General features: G+C 39.9%; 1 protein-coding gene across 5 annotated transcripts in view; it reads right to left on the reverse strand.

Moving 5' to 3' along the window:
- The window catches only part of DENND1A (DENN domain containing 1A), a 151,713-nt gene extending 125,811 nt beyond the window's left edge, over window positions 1–25,902 (reverse strand). For all 5 annotated transcript variants that reach the window (XM_066563198.1, XM_066563197.1, XM_066563201.1 and 2 more), the window contains exons 1-2: window positions 25,794–25,902; window positions 19,994–20,064 (exon numbers count right to left, since the gene is read on the reverse strand). In XM_066563198.1, the coding sequence (XP_066419295.1) occupies window positions 19,994–20,064; window positions 25,794–25,810 (88 nt within the window). In that variant the 5' untranslated portion in view covers window positions 25,811–25,902. The remainder of the gene's footprint in view (window positions 1–19,993; window positions 20,065–25,793) is intronic.
- Between the last annotated feature and the right edge of the window lie 334 nt (window positions 25,903–26,236).

The raw sequence follows: 26,236 nt of genomic DNA on the forward strand, positions 1-26,236 counted from the left end.
TGTGCAAATCAGAAAATAACCAAGATGAAAATAAAATACTGTAAGAAAGCCTTACACCCCATCCCACAAGGCCACTGCAGCAGCACCGTGTGAGACTGACGTCACCCCAAGGTGTCACTGAGCACAGCGAGCACCCACAGCAGGCTCCACACCCAAACACACACCCCAGGCGAGTTTGTGACCACCCTCCTCACCTGGCAGATCACAGGGCAGACAAACACCCCCCCAGGATCCAGGCTGGGCCTGAGTCCATGGACACGGCCTGCAGTGAGAGAACCAACCAGCACTGGTGCCCCAGCTGCTGTGCGCGAGGCCGTGGACAGATGTCACAAAAAAGAGACTCCTAAGCCTCTCTCTCTTTAACAGAACATTGGGGAGTCTGCCCTGCAAGCGCCAAATAACCTCACTAGTAACATAAAAATGCTTTTCACAACAGTTTAATCTAGAAACATAATATAAGGTTTGTAACTCAGACACAAAATGCTGTTCAGACTTCAGTAAAGTGATGTGAAAGCAGGAAAGACTGAGAGCAAAGGCAGTATAAAATATACATCATAGGAAACAGGAAGGAAGGGAAAAAACCAGAACAGATTAAGCAAATTACTATGATTTCCATAATTATTTCTATATTATTAACACATCAAGAGCCAGAGGGGCAGTGAGGAACAAAACTTGCCTTGGAAGTGTTCAGCAACATCTTATATGTGTTTTTTAAAAAATCCTTAAAAAAATCCCAAAAAAGCAGGTTAAATTACAGATTACCTTGCAGATTTTTACTTTCAGCTCTCCAGAACGAAGAGATGTAGAGAGGTAACAGCTCTAACAACACAAGAACTGGTGCAGGTTGTCAGAGTTATGTCTGTACATGTGGGGCGCACACCAGGTTTCAGATGCCCTCACACCAGGTTTCAGGTGCCCTCACACCAGGTTTCTGAGGCCCTCACACCAGGTTTCAGGTGCCCTCACACCAGGTTTCAGGTGCCCTCACACCAGGTTTCTGAGGCCCTCACACCAGGTTTCAGGTGCCCTCACACCAGGTTTCAGGTGCCCTCACACCAGGTTTATGATACCCTCACACCAGGTTTATGATACCCTCACACCAGGTTTATGATACCCTCACACCAGGTTTCTGATACCCTCACACCAGGTTTCAGATGCCCTCACACCAGGTTTCAGATGCCCTCACACCAGGTTTCAGATGCCCTCACACCAGGTTTCTGATGCCCTCACACCAGGTTTCTGATGCCCTCACACCAGGTTTCTGATGCCCTCACATCAGTTTCTAGTGCAGGTACGAGACCAGCAGCAGCTTTATGAGCTGTTCAGAGTAAACATTAAATATGAGACTTTCACTGTTTCTACCAGACAAACCAACTTTCCATCTAAAGGGGTTTTGGTTCACTTTACAATCCTGTTACATAAACAAACCCAATGCTCACTTCTTGGATGAGAAGACAGGAAAAACACCCACTGCCTTTTACAAGCAGAAGAGTTTCCCCATCAATTATTCGGTGTCACGTCAAGCTGTTGAAGTGCCCAGCTTGCCACGTGCAGAGCATTCAGTCAGACCCTCTCATAAGGCAACATGTTCCACCTTAACCGCTATTATTTACTCCCTTGGACTCTTATATGGAATGGGGCCAGGTTTAATCAAAACTTTACTCATTCTTTTAATGGAAGTTGGGAAACAGTTGTGGTGCAAGCAGTGTGTTCAAAATATGAAATACAATTGGGGAATTATCTCTCTATTAAATCCTTATGTTCTTTTGTTTCATCCATACCAAGATATTGGTTTTACAAAAGCCAGTTGTATAAGGGTACAGATTAATGTCTGTTGCTACCATTCTAAACTGCTAAGAGTAAGGAGACATTGGAAAGCATAAGATGTCTTCAGTGATCAGCAAACTCAGAATTATTTCCTTACAAAGGAGAACAGGAAGCTTTCAGTCCAGATTAATTTTTAAACTGCTGATACTGACAGAACTAAAGCTAGAACTCTAAGAAGAGGATGCACATGATAGAGCTAAAACTAAAATAACAGAGATCAAAACCAGAAGACAAAGTAAGTCCTTATTTCCAGTCCTGTTTGTTACATGTTTCTCCCATCTTCATTTGAGGTCTTCAGATCTTTTCTTTGCACTGGTTAATGACTCTGGTGATACCTCGAGCCCACATTAAAGCACGGTTGATGAATCTTTTGAGTTTGCTTTTTACTGTGCACTTAAGGGGATATTTCTCTTGATAACCATCTGTTCTTCAACCAACCCAGAAATGTAGTATTCCTGCAAATCGAAGCCAAACTCCAGGAGTCCTGCAAACGGCAAATTTTGAATGGATTGTATTTTAAATTCTTTTTTCCCACTGTAATTTTAGTCAGCAAACTATACAGCAGCTAAAACTTGCAAAAAAATATAATTAGGTAAAATTGTACTCCAGTGGTCAAGAAATCCACAAAGCCTGGCTTACAAAATGAAATATGAAGTGTTTTGAAACATTTTACAGGCTGCCTGTAATAATTACACAAAAGAGTTTAAATGCAGAAGTTGAATGGGAACATCTAGTTTAAGCAGGCTTTTTTGGGGGTTTAATAATTTTTTAATTTATTTGTGTTTGATCAGAGTATTTTTTTTCATAACCTTTTTGACACTCTATAAATTTAATAGAGATGTGTTTTAAGTGCTCAGGCCATGAATACTGAATTTGTTTCTCTCCTGCCTCTTTGTATTTCTATTCCGAGACAGCAGAGTTGCCTGGTGACAGTCTCCCCACTTCCACAGCAGCTGGCAAGCCCTCCTTGTCCTGGGGATATGAAAGAATCAGTTAACTAATATTTCAGGCTCTGATTTAAATGTGACAGTCTGGAAGTGCCAATACCATGCAGAGCATGATTTACAAGCTTTACTAAGGTTTTTCTAAAAGTCTCAGAAGCAATAAAGAAAGAAAACTAAAAAGACCTTTATCACATCTAGCTAACATGCAGCAAAAATTAATCCTGATTAATTAATTAATCCAAATTAGTGCATCATCTAGAGTTTAACAATACCAGACACAAGCAGTAATTGTCTAAATCTGTTAACTTAGATTCTCAGAATGCAAATTCTCAGGCTAAGACCAAAGCAACCAGAGCTTTTACAGCTTTACAAGAAACAGTCACCTCTTTAATATTTACAGGACATGTATTTCAGATGGCTTCTGAATGCCTATCTCAATGCCTGCTCAAGGGCCAAGCACATGCACCCAAAACAATCCCTCTAAGCTCGCTTTGTACAGCAGCAAAAATGAAAGTTATATTTGATAAAATTAGAGCTTATAGCCAACTGAATTAATACCCAATTGTATTAATTAGTATACTAAGCACCTTCATTTAAAAAATCCTTATTCAATTAATTTTACAAGAAATTTTTATGCAATGATACATTTTCTACTTTCCTGTGTCAACCAAATAACTTTTAACTTGGTTGTTGCTCTGAAAAAAAACAGAATTAATATTTTAAATTTCATATTGCTTTTTAGCAATAGTGTATTAAAAGGAACTTGTGTGAAACCACAATGTGGCCATGGCAATCAATCAACTGCATTACAAAACCTAAAGGAATTGCTAATGAAAACAAACAGTATTTTCCAACACACTGCCAGGCTTTTCACTACCAGAAAGTACTTGGAGTTTTATAAACATTTTCCAAGCTGTTTTATTGTTGTCATTTTTGGGTTTAGCTTTAGTGATAGTTTGACCATTTAAATTTGGTAATAATCTATATTTTCTATGTCTTAGAGAACATCTTACAATTGTTTAACTTTTTAAAAATTTCTTTCCAAACTTCACCAACCACAATAACTTCAGATGGACATATTGTCAGAAATATACATAAAGCACTGCAGAAATACATTGATTGCAATATGGATTGCCACATACCAGGTTTAATCTGAGCTGACTGGAAAAGGACGTGGAACAGAAGTGTTGTAGCCAACCATAAGTTCTTGAAGTGTTGTACTAAGAAAGGAAAAACAACAACCCTTCTCTTGAGCAACTGGATAATTGCCTGAACTACAGAGAGAAACCTTCTTTGTTACACATGCAACAGTGAATACTGATTTCTAAGCCTGAAGCTATGTAACTTTCTAATTCAAACTGTGACCCCCGTTCCTCCTCTCAATATTGATGGTCTCCAACTGCTCCCGGGCTCGGAGTGCCCGCGTGCTGTGGAGCAGCACTGCTCCCACACTGCTCTGTCACCAACTGGGGAGCCTCCAGCACAGCAACTGCACAGCTCAGACACAGCAGAGCTGCACCAGCAGCTTGATGGGGCTTGATGGCTTCTGTTAGTGCACCTCTGCTTGGCTCAGGATGCTTTAGAGATCCGGATGGCAGCCAAACAAAACAAACAATTCCATCAAAGGTGAATCGCTGAAAACCTCGCGCTCCGCTCCATTGGTCCCTGCAGTGGAGATGTCAGCACAAATGCTTTTGGGCATGGGCAGTAGGGCACAGCTTATCTGCCACACCATGGATCTGATCCATCCATGTCCTTTCCAACAAAGGACAGCCAAACCTCACGAGCCTTTCTGGGGAGCTGATTTCATACTGGTGCTCTGCTTGTAGCTTTTCTAGTGTAGCCACACTTAGAGCTTCACCCTCACTGCACTGATAACCCCAGAAACCTGGGCCAAGAAACAGAACTGACCAAGAGTTTCCACGGTCACCAATGCATTCCCGAGCTTTGAGGTGTTGCAAGTTCATATATTAAAAGATCATACATAAGAGAGAGCACTAATCATTTTATTGGGACACTTCAGAACTTGGCCTTGTACCCTTCAGTACTCAGCCTCACCTTTTTGTTTCAGCTTGAGCCATGCAACATGCCCATCTCAACTCACCACTGCTATTAGTGCTGCCTATTCTTTCAAAATGGTAAAACAGTAAAAATCTGTAAGAACAGGTAAGGTGGAATCGAGTTTAAAAAAAATAACAAAACCAGAGATTGGTCACAGTGAGCCTCATGTAAGGCTGCAGCATCACTGAGGTCCCACGAAAGCCTTCAAGCAAAGTATTAAATGGGAGGAAAGTTTGTAAGAACAGGAAAAGCATCCAATATGCACCCCAGCAAAACATTTCCGTGGAGTCAGAAATGTTGATGACAGAAGCTGAACTTCTTGAACACCATTCAAAACTTAGTGGGGGTGAGGGGAAGGAGGTCCTAACATGGAAAAATACATCTCATGGAGCTAATGACCGTGAGATGAAAGAAAAACAAAATCACTTCATGTTCAGCTGTTCAGAATGACTTCTCCCTTTTGGAGGAAAGGTCATTAACTGGACAGCATCAGGCAGCACACCAGAGCCGTGGATGTATCGACACCTGCAGGACTGACCTAGTGCAGGGCTGCAATGCTTTCAGTTACATCAGCAAAGCTCACTATGCTGTGTGCAGGGCTGAAACAAAAGGAAGGTCTCTGTGAAAGTAAGTTTAGCACATTTAAAGCAGTGCTGTTGGCTTGAAGAAAAATTTGGTTTAGATAAAGAGGAGTTTGCTGATATTCAGTGAAGCTAGACAGGAAATCTATCATCTCACTAAAAAAATTTAAAACATTTCTGCTACTGTAGAAAAGGCAAGGGTATCAAAAGGATTTTTAACCACAAAAAATGTTTTCAGACATTTGATACTTCCAAGATGTATGAGAGCATACATCCAGCTATCAAAATGCTCCTGAGAGAGTGGAGTAGTCCAGTCTGAGCAGGAACATTCACAATCATGTCACAGCCCTGGAAATCAGCCCTATATAAACCCAGCAATTTCACTGATTTCCTTTCTCTTTCCCTTGCCCAGCTTTAAGAAACCACAAACTCCCAACTAAACTTTCAGCCCTTTTCAAAGCTCTGCAGATTCGTTTCAATCTGGTCACCCTTAGCAGCAGATTTGCTGAAAACAATCTTTTTCCTTCACTACCAATTCCAAAGGTAATCTAAAACTGTAACTTGAATCCACTTGTACAAAGTCTCTCCACAGGCTGATGATCCAGGCTGTGCTGAGGTGCAGCTGGCCATTGACTCTGGGAGTGGGATGCTGGGGGAAACACTTCTCACAATCTGACAAAACTAGCAGGAAGCTCAAGAGCTGGGCAGCTCTTATCACACCCCAGCACACCTTGAGCAGTACCTGTTCTGTTCTCATTATCTCATTCCATGTCTAATGGGATTCTAAGCTCTCTGCTCCCCAGCTGCTTTTTCCAGGTCTGAATTCACACTGCTCTTGTACTGTCATCAGAAGAATTTCAAGCACTAACAGGTCATTTCTAAGCACTCACGTTTTTTGCTAAACTCTTAACACTACGCCCAAACACCCTTTTTGAGAACAGAAATTAATGATATTTATCACAATTTACTCACTGAAAAATAAACATAAATCACTAACTCTAGTACCACAAGATCAATGCTCCATGCCATGATTGTTCCACAGAGGCTCCACAGCCTTTTCTTAAGTGACCAAACTAATGATGAAGTTCTCTCCATCTTTTTATACAAGTATGTATGTTTAATTTTTAAACATGAAAGATTAAATTAGAAGTTACCTACACAAACACAACTCCTTTTAAAAAGGCTCAAAACACTGTATTTACATCTGCAAGTACTCACGTTGTTACTACAACCTTTATAACCGAGCTTAGGTTTGCTTCAAACAAAACAGGGTTCTCAGTGATAGAGGCCCAAGAAAAAGCCCTGCATACAGTTAGTCTACAAAGAATTAACTGGATTAATTAGCAAGGGATTTGAGAAGCAGCTTGGAGCTAGAAAACCAAAACACTAAATTGTTTAAATACTTTGGCATTGGATCAAGGTTTCTAGGCAGCCCTATGTTCCATTCTCTCCTTTTTTTTTCCCCTCGGTGTTTTAACACATTTAACCTGACGAGGTACTTTTTCATGAGATATGAATGACACTGTCAAAATACTAAAAAAGAAGATGTGAATTAAAAAATGCCACAAGCTGTTAGCAATTCTGCCAACATGTATGAGCCCAGGCAACATTAATTAAAAATCAATAGCTTAGGACATAAATAGCTCTTATCTCTGTTATAGTATATCTCTAACATAACTCTTTATTAAAGAAAAAAAAGGGGGAAAAAAGCCAGTGTCTATGCTATTATACTGACTGAATTGACCACAACAAAGCAAAAGGAATAAGGCAAAAATCCTGAGCAAAGAAACTCTTATGAGAAAGGGAGGACAGGCATATGAATGATTGGAATGCTTCAGCCTTGCACTATCATTAACACATAACTGGCTGGAAACAGCCACGCTGCAAATACTTGGAGAACAAGTTACCAGGAAGAACATTCCATGTTTTCAGTGCTAATATGATTCTATACAAAATCCTTCTTGCCAAGGAAATAAAAATAACATGCACGTCTTTCTGTCAGCTAGAAGTGTGTAATCTGTATCTTTCTGAGTTTATTAATCAGTATTTTTATTTTGCATCTCAACTAAAGATTGTCAATTCTCTGATAATTATAAAATAAAGATGAGAAAAAGGAGGAAATTGCACTCAACCTTTATTTCCTTTAGCAACACCATCTTCAAACTAAAGTTACATTAGCAGGCATCAAAGCCAAAAGACTTAAGATTAACTAGGAACTTAAACCATGGCTTCCAACAGCTGTTTTCACACTTGCAGAGAGCCAAACCTTTGAAAGACTCAAATCCATTTTTCTAACACAATATCACATAAAGTCCACCAAGGTGGATGTGCAGTTTGGGTCTGTCATAACTCCAGACAACCATGACAATTTGGATTTCTGAAAGGTTTCTACAGAAAATTAACATGAAATAGAAGATGTAAAATCATACTGAAATGGAAAGGCTAAGCTTAGTTTTCTTTTTGTCTAACAACTCCTGCTTTATTCACTGATTATTGATGACAGGCATATCAAAGGCTTCCATCAAGACACAGCAGTCTGTAATAATGATGAAAATCAAACAAATGGAAACATTTCACTGGGTTAACTGGAGTTTGAGCTCCACCTTGCACCTGTACTTGAGCACACATCTACTTCTTCCCCTCCCCTTGTCATAATCCCCGCTCCCAAAAATTCACTGATTGAAGTGCAGCACAACAAAATCAAAGGTTCTATTCATGAAGCACAGCCACCAAGTGTCAGGACAGGGGAACAGAAGACTCCACTTTTCACAAGATCTTTGGCTCTAACTTTTCATTGAGCTACAGTCAGAAATGATGTATTGCATTCTGAACTGTCCAAATTCCATTCCAGCTATTGCCATTTCCAGGTAACCTTGTTTAAGGTGCACTGAATACAAGGTTTTGTTGCTGCATTTGATATAACACAATTCTTCATCTATAAAGTTAATTATGCAATCTTAATTTTTAGTAGAAGAAGTACATTAGAACATAGAACTGCCTTTATTAGAGTTCCTCTAAACAGAATTAACTGAAACTCCATCAAGTTCCCTCAATAATGCTTTTAGTCATTGGAAGATACAAGCTAGCACTTTATTAACATTTCAACCATTGTCTCCATGGAAGGTTCAAGAAAACAAAACAATTCTGAGACTTTGTTAAATCATCTGTCTCCATTTTACTTGATCATTATAAATAAAACTGAATAGAAGATGCACAAGTAATTTGTAAACTCTTTCAAAGGATCTGATTTACATTTTTCTTCTACAAAGATGAAGATCTCCCCATAACATGCTCCATTTGTGTTAAATATTAAATTAAGACACTCATACTACATATATGGCAAAAATGGAATATAATTTTGATATGTTTTGGAATTATTTTCATCAGTCTAATGCTGTTTATAATACTGGTACAAATACTGCCACCAGTAAAGAAACAAACATTAAAAAGGTGTCCTTTAAGCTTCCCTTTAAGGCATCTACCATAATCGTATAATTTGCTCTGGACATCATTAAAATGTAAAGTTAATGAGGATTCAGCTGAAAACAGAAGAAATGTAACCTATTTTCAGGCAAAACTTCTAACACTGCAATCAGAGGGAAAACCTCTTTGATGTCTCTTTGTCTCTTCTCATTAATTTTCTTTGGGTTTAAAAAAACACAAAGGCTGTTTAAACTAAAAAATGCATAGAAGTTTAAACATGGTAATTATAGTCGAGCTGCAATGAGGTCATTAGGTTTTTAAAACTTTGAGATAAACAAAATTGAGATGTATGACTATTTTAAAAACATGTCAATACTTAATTTTAATTGTCCATGTGATTGATACCCACTGTATTGCAAGGATTTAGTCTAGATACAGAATTGTTTCAAGATGATTTAGTGAAGGACAGAATCCCATGGCCGGGGTAGAGCAAAGCAATCAAGAAATCCATCAAAATGATAAGCTGTAATTACTGTATTACTGCATGCCACATCGAATATTTCTAAGTGCAACAGAACACACTTTTGCCATCCGTGCAAGAGAGATGGCAAATTGTGAGATTTTACTATTCCCTAAAGGAATAAAATACTGAACAAGTTAAAGAATTCTTTTTACTCACTACATCTATTCTTGTTTATGAACACTGCCAAGGTACACACAAAGCTGCACTCTTCTGTTTTAACATGCTAATTCTGCCCAGCAGAAAATACCTTAAAGAGCTATCTTTAATTACACCATATTGATGCACTGTGATATACTGTAGTGGTAGATATTTCTAGCAAATAATTTACAAGTAAATTTTCCCAAACACAAACTAAAAACAATTTTTACCATTATTGTCTACAAAATAAGATGATGGATCATTACAAGCAGGCCTTAACAAATACACAGGGCAAATATAATCTGATCTTTAGTGTAGAAGGAATTTAATCACAATGAAGCAAAATAATAATATTTATAACACTTTTCTGTGTGCCACCTCTAGATAAAATGGAATAAGACGAGATTAATATATTATTTTGTGGCAAACATAAAAAAAAAGAATGTTAATGCATTTGTGGACAGAGGTTACAGCTTTAAGAGAGGGTTATTTACCCTAATGAATCTTTTCTACGTGTCTGATAAACTTTTCAAATTAAACTGAGTCAATGACCAACAGACAAGTATCAGATAAAACCAGAAACTACTTTAGGTGCAAGTGAAGCACAACTCCAGGAGAAAATTTCATATTTACTTCAAGTAAAGTTTTGGGGTTGGGGTTTGGTTTTGGGGTTTTTTGCACTTTGCCTTTCCTCTGCCATGTTTCATTAGGATTTGCTCCACCCTCTGTCCTACAGAGCTACAGCCCATCCTAGAGCAGGCAGCAGCTTTGCCCCAGCAGAGCTGCTCCTCCCCTCCGGGAGCCTGCCCTGCCCGTCTGCGCTCCCCAGACTCACACAAACGCCAAGCGCTGAAATAACAGCGAGTCAAACACACAGCTCACCAACAGCAAACACCAGCAACCTGCCCCTGCCCACACTGGGGTGCTCAGTCAGACATTCTGTCTTCGCATTTCCACACTTGGCTTGAGTCTGCTCTAAGTATTTTTGATAGGTGTTTCTCCAGAGCAGTGATCTGGTTTTAGAACCTCTGGAACAGAAGATCTCAAGGATCTCCAAAGTATCTTACAGACAGAAATCAGAGACGTTTACTTAAGGAGTGCAACAATGTAAGAATCAATTCATGCAGAGGTCATACTGCCACTATTTATATTCTGAACGATGTGGTTTCAAAGTAAAGGATTCTTCAAAGGAACCAAATATGGGATTGAGTTAACACCTGTAGAATGCAATGGGAGTTGTGAGTCTAATTCCCTTCACCACCCCTGGAAATCTCAGCACAAATTCTAATGGTAGATACTGCAGGCAGGAAAGTGTTCAGAAAAAACTCTCCAGAGTATAACCAATTCCAGACAATAATATTATCAGTATCAGTGATCTCTTCTATCCCTCTATCCAAGGTTATCATCCTCAAAATGGAAGCCCAACTTCCTTCGTTTCTATTTCACTCTTCCATGAAATAAGTAATATTAAAAAGCTGTTTCCATCTTAAAAAAAGACATAAAAATCATCTTCCCAGGAGCCAAAAATGTGTCAGCATCTGGAATTTTGACAAATGGTTTACCAAAACTTGCTAACCTAAGAAGGACCAAAATCCAAATTGTCTCTGGTAGCACAGAAGGTGGAGTTTAGGATTTGTTTAGATTTGATTTTGGGTTTTGACACCTGATGAAGTAAAACAGTAGTCTTGCATTAATTTTACACTTATTTGATAATCATCTAACCTCAAATCATCTCTTTTAAACTCCATTTCAGTTTATAAAAAATCTAACACCCAAACTGCAAACGAACAGAAAAAGTCAACACAAAACAAAACCAACAAAAAACCACAGGAAAACCTAACAATGTCACTTTTTGTTCATGACAAAAATACCACACCAAAGGCAGGCAGCCCATGCCTTGGGCACTCTGACAGGCCTCTTTGAATTCCAGTTTACACTCTCTTCTTGCAAGGAACTCCCCATAACAAGAAGAACCAGCAATACAAACAGATCTCGTCCATCTGGTCCTCCCCAAACCTGCTCTGCCTGAGTGCAGCTCCAGAAGCAGTGCTCTGCTCAGTGCCCTAAAGCACTCTGCAGTGCTCTGCTACAGCTACCAACCTACACAACAACAGGCTAAAGACAGACACAAATCCTGAGTTCCAGCGCTTCCACTGAAAACATTCACAGGAAGCATCATCCAGCTATGGATGGATTTAGGGGACCGTGCCAACTTCAGGGAAAGGAACCACCCAAAGTCCCTGCTCTGAAATCTACAGGGAGTCTCCTTTAAAGTCATTACTACTTTGTTTCTTTTTCACCTGAATGACACTCGAATTGCAAGTCCTTTACAGCAATGTCTGCATCCAGGTTAACTACAGATGCACTAAGCTTTGAGCAGAAGTTAACACTCATTAACCAGATTACCTGTTGTGACTGAGAACAACCAAAAAACAAACCCCCTGGAAATGCTTATGACTGAGAATGAACTGAAGTTTAAACAGCTCCCTTAAATAAAGTCACACACACATACCCCTTTAACACCAACGTTTGGACTCTGCTCACAGTACAATCATTCTGCAGTTACTGCCATGGCAGCCCTATTCTTAACGCTCCACAGTAGGAGAGAGTTAATTGCAACAAGTGCTTCACCAAATTCTTAAACGCTTCAAATGCTGAAATCTTCAATGTTCCAGTAATATTGGGTATCTAAATTGAGTCTCTCAAGAACTCTTTTAAAGGAACAACCACTCAAATTCATCTATAAATTCAAGGAAAAGTATTGCTAGTGAATGAAAATAATTTGTTAGAATCACTAGAATACCCTCCCTAAGAAAGTTTCAGTTTAGCAGTTAATTCCAACCTGCAGTTAAAAAGGCACTAGCTGTCAGTCAGTTTTCTCACCCAACTCTATCATGAAAAGAAAAACTGACAGATCACAGGAGCTTGCCTTTGTAAACCAATTCGGGAACTTTCATGCTTCTTATTTGTTAGGTTAAAGGTTAAATTGCTGACCTCTGCCCTCCTGCTTAGCAGCCTTTCCCTTTTTCTGTAAAGCTTTATTTTGGGGCTGTATTTACATGGATTAGTCTCTTTTCACGCTAAGAAGGAATCTGTTCACAGCCAAAGCCTTAGTTCTGGTTGTACAAAAAGCAGTCACAATTATTCAGCAGCAGACAATGACCATATTGTGGATTTACAAAAAAACCACCTCAGCCATGGCAAGTTCTGTCCTTGCTGCACAAAACAATAGAAGAAAAATCTTATCAAGCATTCAAGAGAAAGCAAACAAAGCAGGCCCACTGTGAACTTGATGAAGATGTCAAGCTCCTTTAAAAAAATATAAATCAACAAAAGAGTTTAAAGTCTTGTGAGTGAGACTTTCTGTGCTGAATTTTTCTGTCTAGTTAAACAGTGCCAGCATAGCAATATACTGCAGATTAGTAAATACTTGTGAAATAGGAAAGACTGTAGACAGAAGTAGTTAAAGCATGAAGCAAAAAGGCCAAAGAGCTCTCTTCCCACAAAGTAGCTCACAGCAACAGAGAAACACTCAGATTTGATATTACTGGTTTGGGGGTTTACTAAATCTAGTACTATCAGATAAGAATACAAAAATGTGTATTTTTGTATTTTTGTAAATGTTACACATTTACAAAAATGTGTAACACATCTAAAAATGTGTTAGATAAAGTGTATGATGACTTGCAAAATGACAGATTCTATTATTTTTTTCATAAGGTGAGTTTCTCTTCAAATTGAGTTCTGTATTTCATTTATACTGTAAAAACCAAACTGTAAACTGTCTTCACAAAAACCAGCTCAAACTGTGCTATTGACTTACCCTGACACTGCAGTCCCAGCAAGCTCTTTGTTAAAATCTTCCACCTTGTTTGTACTTAGAAGCAAAGTAATCAAATGGAAACAGAAAAACAAAGCAGCAGCTTAGGAGAATTAGAATTCCCAAATACCACCTACCTACTTAGCTTTGGTTACTTTTCCAATCCTGCTTTAGGAAGTTCAGTGTAGCAACACAACACTGTAAAGATGGGGTAGGAAAGCTCCTGATATGGGAATTCCAGCCCCTTCAATAGAAAGCCCTTATTTAATGGAAAGTGACCTGAATTCTGCACTTCCTTTGATATTTCTAAACCTTCAACATTTTATCTATTTCTCAATACAGAATGGGCATATTAGAACCAATAAAATGCTTTCATCTTAAAAAAATAAAGGCTACTCTGAGAGGTGCATGGGTAAGGTTTACAAACCTTTGAATGACCAACTCTTACCTTAATCCTAGTCCAGTAACTTTGCTTATGTTCAAGAAAATCCTTCATCAGTTTAGGAAGGGCTGCTCTGCTACGTAACATTACCGTCTATAACAAAATATAATGGTAGGGAGCAGCAGTGTGGCTGACAGAGACAGAAAGCTGCAAGTTCCACCTGTGAAAGTCCTACCACAGAAACCACAGTGGCAACTGTAGAATAATTTTAAGGCCCAAGTACATGGTGACTTCTCCCAGTAGAGTTAAGGACTTCGATTAGTTTAAGTTATACATTTGTGATCTACTGGGGAGGGGGGGAGGGAGGGAAAGAGCTATTACAACCCAAGGCTAGAACATGAAAAGTAAAGAAGGAAGTACTTAAACTACTCACAAGCTTCTAGTAGGAACAAGATTAGTAGTACATGCTACTCTAGGAGCCAATTCAAATGCAAATTTCATCCTTTCACTCAAACAATGATAAACTACCTCAGAGTTAATAGTTTCCTTCTAAGATTCATCTCCCTTTTCAACTTAGCGGTATGTTTTCCAGAAAAGAAAGAAGCACATGGAGAGTCTTACAGCAAGACCTTTTAAATTCTGTCATAAAAGAAGTAGCATAAACTACATTTCCTTTCCTAATCCAGTGAACATTTGTTAAACTCTAACATACTCACACTTTGTCCATGCGGTCGCGTTTAGGCTTCTAACTTACCATGGATTTTTAAAAAACACTCAGAAAGAAATCCTTTAGCTGTACTAAACCATTTCAGCTTTTTCCTTGAACACACAGCAAGAATTTATGCTACACTCACAAAAAGATGAAAGATGAGGTCCTTGGAGAGAAAGGCCTTTTGGCACACTACATGGTAAAGCTACAGATTTGACATACTTTTCTAATGTCTGCTTTGGCAAGAACACAAAAACCCCACACAAAAGCATGGTACGTCCTCCCAGACAGGGGTGTAGGGGGTGTTTTACTCTTGTGAGCATTTACTTTCAAATGCTCTCACTTCAGAGACTATTTTGATCGGTTACTTTAGACTAACAAATTCTCTTTTGCTATATGAACAGTTTGACAGTCAGACTACAATTCTCCTCACAGCCCTTTCTAACAAGAGAGAATCTTTGGCTGAAGTCCAGCAACAGCCTTAAATTTGTCACATCCTATTTTTGATGAATGATCTGCAGCAGTTTTAAGATCATAAAGTGCTTTGAAAGTTAAAAGAAAAATTTCACAAGTAGTAAGCTTTCACTTTCTTTATGAAGGTATTTAAACTAAGTTTGCTAGGAGATCCTTTCTACTTCTGCATCTCAAAAAACCAGCACAAAACAATCTCCTGGCTGAGATTAAACACATAGGAAAGAGTTGCAATGCAATTCTCTACAATGTGTCAATAGCATAGAACTGGATATCTAGGAGTGCTTAAGTGAGCTTAAGCAGTTGTCCTCTGTAAAAGAAACAATAAAAGTTCTTTGTAATTTACTACCTCAGCTTCTGTGAAGTTTCAGTATTATGAAATGCCCCAACAAATACAAAAGTCACAATCTTATAAAAATGCTCTTTTCCTTCCTTTACACAGAGATTAAAAATAGGAAAAGAAATCCAGTAAAATAGCTGCATTTCATAAAAAAGCTTTTAATTATCTACATCATGTAACAATTCCAATGCATGGCAGAAGATCATGCACCAGAGACACAAAACTTAGCAGTTTTACTTTGAGCCAATATTTTCCCTAAAATATTTCATTTTTACAACAAAACCATGGCTATTTTCCCTCTTTTTCTGAAAGTGAATGTGTGGGAGCTGGTGAGAAGCATTAGAATTGCAAAGTTCCTATGCTTGACATACTTTACCTGACACACACAACACAGATTTCTCACTAGCCAAATTCCATGTACTGTCACTGTAAAAACACAAGCTCAGTTCTAGTTTGCAGCTTCTCACTTTTGGTGAGGAGGCTCCAGAGCAAAGCATCCCTACAAAGAGGAAGTCAGGGGAGAGAAGGCCTCTAAGGATGAACAAGGAGCTCCTGGACAAACTGAACACAAACAGGCAACTTCCAGAGGGTGGAAGCAGGGAAACATGGCCTGGAGGGAATGCAGAGGAACTGCTTGAACAGCCAGGCATCAGGTTAGGAAAGCTAAAGCCCTGCCAGAAGTAAATCTGGCCAAGGACACCAAGAAAAGCTTTTATAGGTACATTGGTAATAAAAGAAAGAACAGGACAAATACATGTCCTCTCAGAAAGAGGAATTACCAGCTTCCATTGAAACGCCAATCATTAGGCAAAAAAATGGTTTGGTGCTGTCTTCTCCTAAGGAAATATATTTTTAATTAGAATTACTAATCTTCATGTGGCCAGTCAGAGTTGAAGCTATCCTGCTTCACAATTCTCAAAAAAAAAAAGACATCACATTTACTTAAGTAGGAAAAATCTGTAAGTTTCCAAGTAAGACTTGTGAATTCAACAAAGAAAAGCACAAAAAACACCTTTAAATACAACCAAATGCTGGAATTGTATAATCTACCAAAGATTTCATGTACCAAAAATACATAATGCTGAGCACAGATGATTATTATTTCTAAACAATCTTGAAGGGAAAGGACAGTGAGAGCACAGGAAGCTGATCATTTCCAGTCTCAATTCACACATTTCACTGTGGTTTAGCAAAGTTCTGCCTGGACTGGAATAGAACAATGTTTGCTTTTTCAACTTCTTTGGTTTCAATGGCATTTTTGTCTTTGTACCTTATTAAGTGTACAAAATACTCCCCAGATGATCCTGAAGCTTACACTTCTATGAATCAAATCTTGGGATCACAGGACAATTGAGGCAGGAAGGAACCTCGGGAGGGCTCTAGTCCACACTCCTGCTCAAACAGAGGCCAGGTGTAAGGTCAGACTGGGTTCTTCATGGTTTTGAAGCAGTTTGGTCTTGAAAACCTCCAAGGATGGAGATGCACAACAGCTCTTGAGTGGCCTGGTGTAATACTTGACTCCTCATGGTGAACAGGTTCCCCATATTCACTCAGAATGTCTCTTGATCCAGCCTGTCACTGCTCCTTGTCCCCCTGCCACGCATCACGTGGGAGCCTGGACACCCCACCACGATGGGTATTTACCTCCCAGGGAATACCCACATATATATACCCACATATATACCCACATATATACCCATATATACCCATATATACACCCATAATATACACCCATTTATACACCCATATATACCCACATATACCCCCATATATACACCCATATATACACCCATATACCCCCATATATACACCCATATATACCCACATATATACCCACATATACACCCACATATACACCCACATATACACCCACATATACACCCATATATACACCCACATATACACCCACATATACACCCATATATACCCATATATACACCCATATATACACCCATATATACACCCATATATACCCACATATACCCCCATATATACACCCATATATACACCCATATATACACCCATATATACACCCATATATACCCCCATATACCCCCATATATACACCCATATATACACCCATATATACCCACATATACCCCCATATATACACCCATATATACACCCATATATACCCCCATATATACCCCCATATATACACCCATATATACACCCATATATACACCCATATATACACCCATATACCCCCATATATAAACCCATATATACCCACATATACCCCCATATATACACCCATATATACCCATATATACACCCATATATACACCCATATATACACCCATATATACCCACATATACACCCATATATACACCCATAGCAGGGAATGCTGCTGCTCAGCTTCCCTGGAGCCTCCTCCAGGCTGCACCAGCCCTGCACTCCTGTCTCCTCACCCTGAAGTGCTTCAGCTCACTCACCACCTCTGTAGCCCTCCATTGAACTTGGGCTGGTTTATCAGTGGCTTTTGTGGAATCCAGAACTGATTTTTCTGCTCTGCAGTTGACTGTGAACTTTGAAATACATTAAAGCTTAAAATTCCAGTTGATACTTCACAGTCACATGGAAACATCCTTTGCTACTTTCTCACTCTCCCAGTTTGCTCTCCCATCCCACCACGGCTGGGGGAGCGGGTGGCTGCGTGGGGCTGAGCTGCCAGCTGGGGTTAATGCATGACAGCTACATTAATTCTTGAACAACAAAATGAAGGCAAGTTTAACCATCCCACAAGGCAGACAATGCCCCACTCTAGAGCAGTTACAGATTTGGAGTAATTCTTTCTCCTCAAGACTAAGCCAGAGGACTGGTACAGAATTAAGAGCATTTTAAGTATCAACAGCACTATTATACTAGACACAAACTTCAAAAACAGCTGCCTTAGTTAATTTTGGGAGCAATTAAATGGGGAGAAAAAGTTTCAATCCTGCCTGACAATTTGCTTCTTACACAACTTTTATGCATTTTACTTTTCTCAACAGTAGCTGCTCCTTGCCATATAACATACATTCCCCAACTGCAAAAAAAAAGAAAAGTTAATCTGTATTCTTAGGGTTTTGGCATGGAACAGACAGCCAAAAAGTGACACCGACTACATGGAGGCTTCTAGGTGTGTGTTTCTGGAATGGTGATTTGCCTGGGATACAGTATACAGCTGACACGGAACAACACAACTTTCATTCAGAACAGGAGGACAAAAGATTTGGGTATACACAAATCTAAGGCTTCTGAGAATAAAGAACACCTCTTAATTATAAAAAAATCGGTGGGGAAAAATCTCCTAAAAGATTCTTCAGAGAGAGTAACTTCAAAATATACGGCTAATAAAAACAATTATTAAAATTGTTTTTTTACTCTCTAAAAAGAATTTCTGAAGATTTTGCACCTACAAGTGAATACAACAAACCTAAAAACACAACTAAGTGAAACTCCCACAGAATCAGTTGGTTTATAGAACAAAATGTATACTAAATTCTCCAATTAAAAACCTGTAAAGTAGTTTCCGTGCTTTTTAACCCACCTTCCCACAGCAGGGAATTAATCCCTCCAGGGGGATGCAAACAAACTTCAAAGAGAAGATTATACCCAGACACTAGTACTGTACAATGTAATGTTTATGGTCAAATTTGTTCAGATTTTCTGGCACTAGAATCCAGGTCAGATGTGCAGAAACAAAGACCAGTTATTAAAAGGGCTCCTGCAGTTACATCAAATAGTTGTGATGGCACAGAGCAGTAGGACAAGCCAAAACTGTATTCCAGCTACAACTCCTATGGAGGCTTTGGCAGGCAAGGAAGGAGTTGCAGCTATTTGACTTTCACAGACTGTAACAAATACAGATATAAAAGGAGGTAAGTGGCTTTCCAGTCAATAAAATAGAAAAATCCTTTCTATTGGTTCATTACACCATATCTACCACACACACGTGATTGTCTAATTAATACAAGACAAAAGAAATACGACTTCAGTACATGACTAATCACAATTATTTAATTTTTATGAACTTCCTTTTTGTGCCATTCTAGAGACTAGACCCTCATAACAGTACCTTGAACTAAATTTTGGCATTATGAATTTCAGCCTTTGCTTTTCCTGCTTATTTGTTCAAGTTCCTCAGGTCAGATAAAATTGCAATCAAAAATTCCCAAATGTACTTACATGTTGGTCTCAGCAGTTATGGGACTTCTCTACCATAAACATAGGAATACTTATCAAAAATAATATTACAGAAGAATACTTGTGTAATTATGACTTGATAACAATGATAAAAACAGTTAACCCAATCATAAGCTGCATCCATGCCTAATTTCCAGATAAAGTCATTCCATCAAAGGGAAAACTCTGGGAGCAAATAAAAATACTTCTGTAGGCAAGTAAGAAAGAGGAAGTAAAAACAAATGCCAAACAAGATGTTTCAAGAGTATTTTTTTGGTTTAGAACTACCCTTTTTTACATGAGCAGCAAATACCAATCTTAAAAAGCACTTACTTTTCCAACCTCATCAAGAAAAGAGTTATTTCTATTTTAAAAGACAAAAAGAGACAAAACAGTCAAAGAAACCTGAAAATTATCCACAGTCAGGTACAGAAACATAAATTTCTAATTTTTAGTCCTAACTGTAAAAGATTCCACAGAACAAGTAATTAAGGTATTTTTGAAAGCTGGAACAGCATAATGCTAAATGCATTTCATTATCTCACAATACATGGTTCTTAAGAATAGTTGTAGCCAATAAAGAGGTAGAAAGAGTGCAAACAGTACCTTTCCCGATGCAGCTGACTCCTGAGTGAGTCACCTCTGCATACACCTCAAAGGTAGTTTCTGGATTTTGTCTGAAACAAAAGAAGGCAATTAGCACACTGAGAATTTGGTTGAAGTGCGCTTGCAGTGAGGCAGTCAGAAAGGGTTCTCAGCATGCACACAGCACAACACCAACGGAGAATCTCCATTTCTTGTTTACAGCCTGGAATGATTTCTCATCAGACCTTTGCAAGGTGCTAAATACACTGATTTTTTCAGGAAAAAAAAAGGATTGGGGACTTTTCACCAAACTGAAAAGTCACATTGTCCAACACTGAACAAACAGCACCCAGATTGACATTTTCATTACTGTGACCCTTGGGTTCAACTTCATGACATCTATTTGCCCAGGAAAAGCGGGGAAAAGAAAAAGTACATGCAGTCAAGAGGAGGCAAAATCACTTTCTGCACACACTACTGAAAAACTTAAGAGGCTGTGTTTAAGATGAAGACAGTGCCCCCTTTTAATACCTGTCAAAATATTTCTACCTCTCTGCCAAAAAAAGGCCATGCTGGAGAATATTACAAATGCAGGAGGTTTGGTCTCATGAGACTCCAGTCTTAACTCCAGAAAATTGCCAGATGCATGGAAAGAACTGTGACAGTCAAAAACCATACCAAAGTGAGCTAGATGATGCAAATTATGCTTGAGGAAAGAGATTTACTTTGCTCAAGAGTTATAAATACACCAGTTGTAAAAGTAAAAAGTTAATGATATTACTACAGAACAAACAAACAATTTAGTGTATATTTCCAGTTCTTACTAATTTAACTTTCTAAGTGATGCTCTGGAATTACATCTCATAATGAGTATGCAAAGGCAGCAGGTGATTATATATGAAAGAATATTTTGACTTAATTCTTGACTAACAATTTTAGCTACTCCAGATATTTTTTTAAGAGATTAAAAAGACTGTAATTCTGAAATAAGGATTGTGCAGGTCTGAACATGTGACACTTTATTCTTAGACTTTCTGGTTAAAATCAAGAATCAAAATTGCATAATTACTGTTCCAAATTTACAGCTGCTTGTAGAGTAATAATATTGTCTCCTATGTGTTAATGCAAACTAACATTAGAAAATTGCTGTGGTATAACTTACTTGTGAATTTTGTAACTTCCTTACAGCTAAGGACAAAAATAATGACAAAGCCCATAAATACATATACTAAAATTCCTAACTGAATGATAATTTAAAAACTAAACTCATCTTACCCAAGAATTCAAACCAAACATATAAGCATGTTGAGGAGTTCAGCTTAACTCTTCAGAGAATTTCTATTATTTTTAATCCTACTTTTACACCAAAAGGATTAAGGAAAACAGTTCTAACCGTGCCACAGGCCCACTTAGCCTAGCTCAAGTGGCCCTAAGCCAAACCCCACACCTATTTAAACTGACAGAAAAGCTACCACTGCTTTCAGTAGCACAGGATCACACTCCTCGGCTTTACAGAGCACCTCTCAGGAGCAACAATGGTTCACAACTCAATTAATGGTGATTTAATTTGCCACCAGTTCCCACCTGATTTGCCTTAAGTAGCTGTTTTTTCAGAAAACTACACTTATAAGTTATGAGAAATCCAAAGTCAGCTGTTGTTGTGCAATATAAAAGCAAACTTGCACAATTCTCTCTGTGCTGCTCGAGTTGCAGCCCACAACCTGCAAACACTGGGGTTTAGCTCCATTCCTACAGCCACGCTGCGGGGTGAGGATGGAATCACACCCACAGAGCACCAGAAATGCATTTTTCCTTTTATACACATTGCTGGGCAGCCTTATCATACCCTCCTTGTTTGTGTCTTTATTTTTAGCACCCTGTTTCCTTAATTAAAAGTTTATAAACTTTATATTTTTACAGCTAATGGTTAAAACAACAAACACCTTTTTAGTATTATGTTAGAACCCAAGTTCAAATTCTTAAGTGAAAGCACCGGGTAACACAGCTGGCAGGAGCACAGACTATATTCCAAACCTTTCAGACAAAAAGACATCACATTTTGTATTTTAATTTTCCATGACAAATATCCATTTATTTCTATGAACAGTGAAATTAAAGTAGCCTTCCCAAGTGAGAAATTCAGTATCAAAGGCTGCATTCAAGAACCAACACCTCAGTATGAGAATGAAGTCATTGTTGGATTGTGGATATTTTATAACTTTTCAGAGGCATTAAGGAAACAACTCACTATGAAACTTCATACAGTTTGCAAATACAGCATAAACAGGATCAGAAATGTGCATTCTGTAGCCCAGTGTCACCTGAGAGGTGCACAGAAACCCCAGCCCAGCAATCCTCCACAGCACAAGAGCCTTGAACACGCACCAAGCGCTCCCTCCTCCAAAAATCACTTACAGACCCATGGTCACTTACCAAGTGAACAATTAGATGCAATTTTTAAAAATACACAGGACACAGAGGTACAAAGAGACATAGTACCTCACTTATTTGAGAAGTAGGTAATTTCAGAAGGAAATGCAATACTTCTCTGTAGACACTAACTTAGGAAGGGGTTGTATGAGAAAATAATACTTCTGTGATAAATGCTACTTGTATGAATTGCTTCAAATCTCTGATCTAGAAATAACATCTGTTTCAAAGCAATCCATATGAAATTCAATTTTACACTGAAATAAGGTATTTCAAATAAGATATTTATGCACCTTTTATGATCAAAAAATGTAGTTTTTACCAAACTGTAAGAGATTTACTCAGAATAAAATTAAACCAAGCCCTTCTCTGAAGCTGGATGGCTGGAAGTACATACTTTACATATCTACAGCCTATTTCAATTCTGTCAGGAGCATTTTTGGTACACATAGGAAAATGCAATAGCACTTATGACAGAAAGTATTCTGCTGAAGAACTGAGGCATAAGAGTCTGACATTGCCTGATAATTAGTTGTCCTGTAACAAGATTTAGTTGCTCAACCCTTGCAGAAAGTAAATTATTAGCAGAAACCTGTAATCACTAATTCAATTCAGAAACTATAACCATAGCCCTGACTAATTTTCATATATTTAACTTTTTTGCCTGGTATTCCCTAGGTAGATAATATTTCATCTTAGTACACAACAAATGTTCTGTTAAATCTCTGAAAGGTTTCTCAGATGTACACTTGGCATCTATTGTGCCACCAGTGAAATAGAACCACCTCTGGAAAGGGACATGCCAACTGCTTCTACAGTGCAATGCCATTCTGCTGAATGGATTGATATTGACACATTCTTTAAAGTAAATAAATAAGAAAACCTTTGTTTGTAACCTGGAGTGCAGAGGCTCGGGAGCAGTGACAGCAGCAGGTTAACAAGGCTCCCGTGCTACCTCACCTGGCTGGCACAGAGTGCCTGGCACGTTCCCTGAGACATGCCCCAACAGAGGATTAACCCAGCACAACACTCAATTTAGCTTTTTTTTTGCCTGCAGCTATACAGAAGCCAAAAGCTTACAGGACTGCTGGCAACTCCTTGATTTCTTTCACTTCAGTCTGATGCAGCTCCTGATACTTTTCTCTAAGCAATCTTTCACTCAAATGACTCATTATTATACACCCATCAGAAATCTAACTGACAGATATGCCCAGGTTTCATGCAGAGTCTATCACAGTGCGTGCACATTTAATATCCCTCAGAGTTATCAATCTACTGCAGGAAGCAAGGGACCAGACTGCTGGGTGTTTCCTGGGGCTCCAGCACACACGGTGGCACCCCTAAAGCAGATGTGCCTCACCCTACCCAGTTAACAAACAGTTCTCCCATTCACACTTCCAACCTGTCCCAATAAGGAAGTTACTTACCAACATTAAAGTCCTTGCTGGATTAAACATCCAGCTCGGAAAGGCAGACCAGAAAATGATTTTCTCTTAATCAGACAGGCTCTCTCACTCTATATATTTTAAGACTGTTTTGAAATTTTGTCCTTACACTACTCAGGCACAGTGTTCTGTCCAAAGTGGAAAAAAAAGCAGTTTATTAAGTGTTGCTCAAGGCAAAGTTGCTTAATCACCCAGTGGACAAAATGCTTTCTCACAAAGTCCAAGAAGAATGAAAAGCAATGTTTACCTGGGTTTATTACCTCTTTATTACCTCTGCTACTCTGGTGATTGGGAAAGACAAGTTCACACTGAAAGACTTAGCACAGAAAAAGTCCTAAACTCCACTGGCTGCACTAAGTATTTCTAACAGCCACATCTCCCTGACACCAGTGTCTATTGGAGCACCTCACCTGCCTGATAACATCCTCATTTAGCAAAGTCTACTCAAAGCCACTGAAGTCCAATCAGCAACCACACAGCCAAAGATGGCAAACACAGCCTGTGGATTCAGTGTGCACCACAAAACAAACTGCACTTAAAGTAAGCATCAACGCCTTAAAAGATTTAAGATAAGATCATCATAACAAGTAATTTTGGATCATAATCTTGAAGTGATCCAAGCAAGGGTGACTTCAGCAGGGTCTGAAGGTGCAAGTCAGAGATACAGTCTGCTCTGCTGCCAAAATATGTACAGTTTTCAATTCTACCTGTATTTGACTGTAAGAGTTTAACCAGTTTCTCAGGCTTTCGTTTCTCTGCAGCAACAGTTGAGAACACATACTCCAAAAAGGTGCAAAACTCATGCCCACAGTATGCTTAAGGAAGGAAGAAAGGTTAATTCCTTTCTGGAACCAACCAATTGCCACAGTGCTATCATTACAAACACTCATTATCCGCTTACATTTTCCTAAAACGCCTGGCTGAAGAGACGTGTTTTCATCTATCCAGCCTATGGGCTTGGGAACATGAAGATGTGTCATCACACAAATTATGTCCCCTCCAGTCTTGTATTCAAGTTAAACAAAACAAGTGAAAAGTTAAAGCCCAATGTAAACCTGAAGAACGCTGTGTTCAAGAAGGAAAAGTAAGTGCTCAACAGCACTTGCTGAATAAACCAGGATCTACCTGGGTCTCTCCACTCTGTAACCCTTTCACACACAGAGATGTCAGCACTCCCTGCTTGGCAATAACTTTATTACACCTCTACCCGTGTCCGAGGAACTGAATTTTCCTGGAATGGCACACGAACAAACTGAGACTTTTAAAGTGAATATACCAAACATACCAACAAGGCTTACCGATAAATCAACCACCAATTTTATGAAAATTTTAGAAAACCCCCAACATTGAGGGCATGGATCTGCAGGCCCAGCACATCAATCACTTGCATCACTCCTCTCCTTCCCCCAAACCCCTTTGCTAATGCACTTTGGCTATGTCCTAGCCAGACTGTAGTCCTTCCATCAGCACACTCTGGGCAAAGAAATTTGTACTCCCTCGACCCCTCCACACCCCCGAACAGGCGTCGGCTGTGCTGGCAATGAAGATGTTCCCAACCCAGCACCCCCGCCCGCCCTCAGGCCTGCACCGATAACATTGCACTGCGCTCCCCGCCCGGCCCGGAGAGCGGGAGGGGCAGCGGGCTCGGTGTGAGGCAGGGTCGGCTCTCGCCCCTCTCCTGGGACAGGGCCGGAGGGTCCCGCCGGGGTCCCGCCCGGAGTTGGGGTCGGACGGCCCGTCCTGCCCGTCCCTCCGGCCGGCGGGGCAGGGAGCGCTCTCTTCCCTTCCTTCTCCCTCTCCTTCTCGCCCAAGCCGAGGCCCAGGGGCTCGGCCGGGGTCCCGCCCGCGCGGCCTCACACGGAGCGGAGGGAGGGCGGAGAAGTCAGTCCCCTTCTCGCTCTCCCGAGGGCCTGAAGCGGGGCTGGAGAGCTGCGGAGGGCACTCACTTGATCCTGGATCCCATGGTCTCCGGGGGGCCGCATAGACCCGGGGCGGAGCGAGACACGGGCGGGGGCCGCAGGGCCGCGCTCTGTCCGCCGCTCGCCCCTCACTCCATCCCGGCCCGCGCCGCGGCGCCCCGGCCGAGTCACAGCGCGGAGGTTGCCGGGAGCTGTAGTGCGGCGGGGCCCGGGGCGGGCGATGTGTCCCTGTCTGGGGCAACCGTCAGGGAAAGGACCGGGCTCTGCTCGTGGTGCCGTGCCACAGGAAAACCGGCAACGGGCAGGAACTGATGCACAGCAAGTTCCACCCGAAAACGAGGCAGAATTTCTTCGCTGCGCGAGTGCCCGAGCACTGGAATAGATTGTCCCGAGAGGATGTGGAGTCTCCCTCACGGGGAATATTCCAGAACCGTCAGGACACAATCCTGTACCATGTGTTCTCATGACTG

The sequence above is a fragment of the Molothrus aeneus genome, chromosome 19 (genome assembly GCF_037042795.1).
Source record: "Molothrus aeneus isolate 106 chromosome 19, BPBGC_Maene_1.0, whole genome shotgun sequence".
Classification (NCBI taxonomy): domain Eukaryota; kingdom Metazoa; phylum Chordata; class Aves; order Passeriformes; family Icteridae; genus Molothrus; species Molothrus aeneus.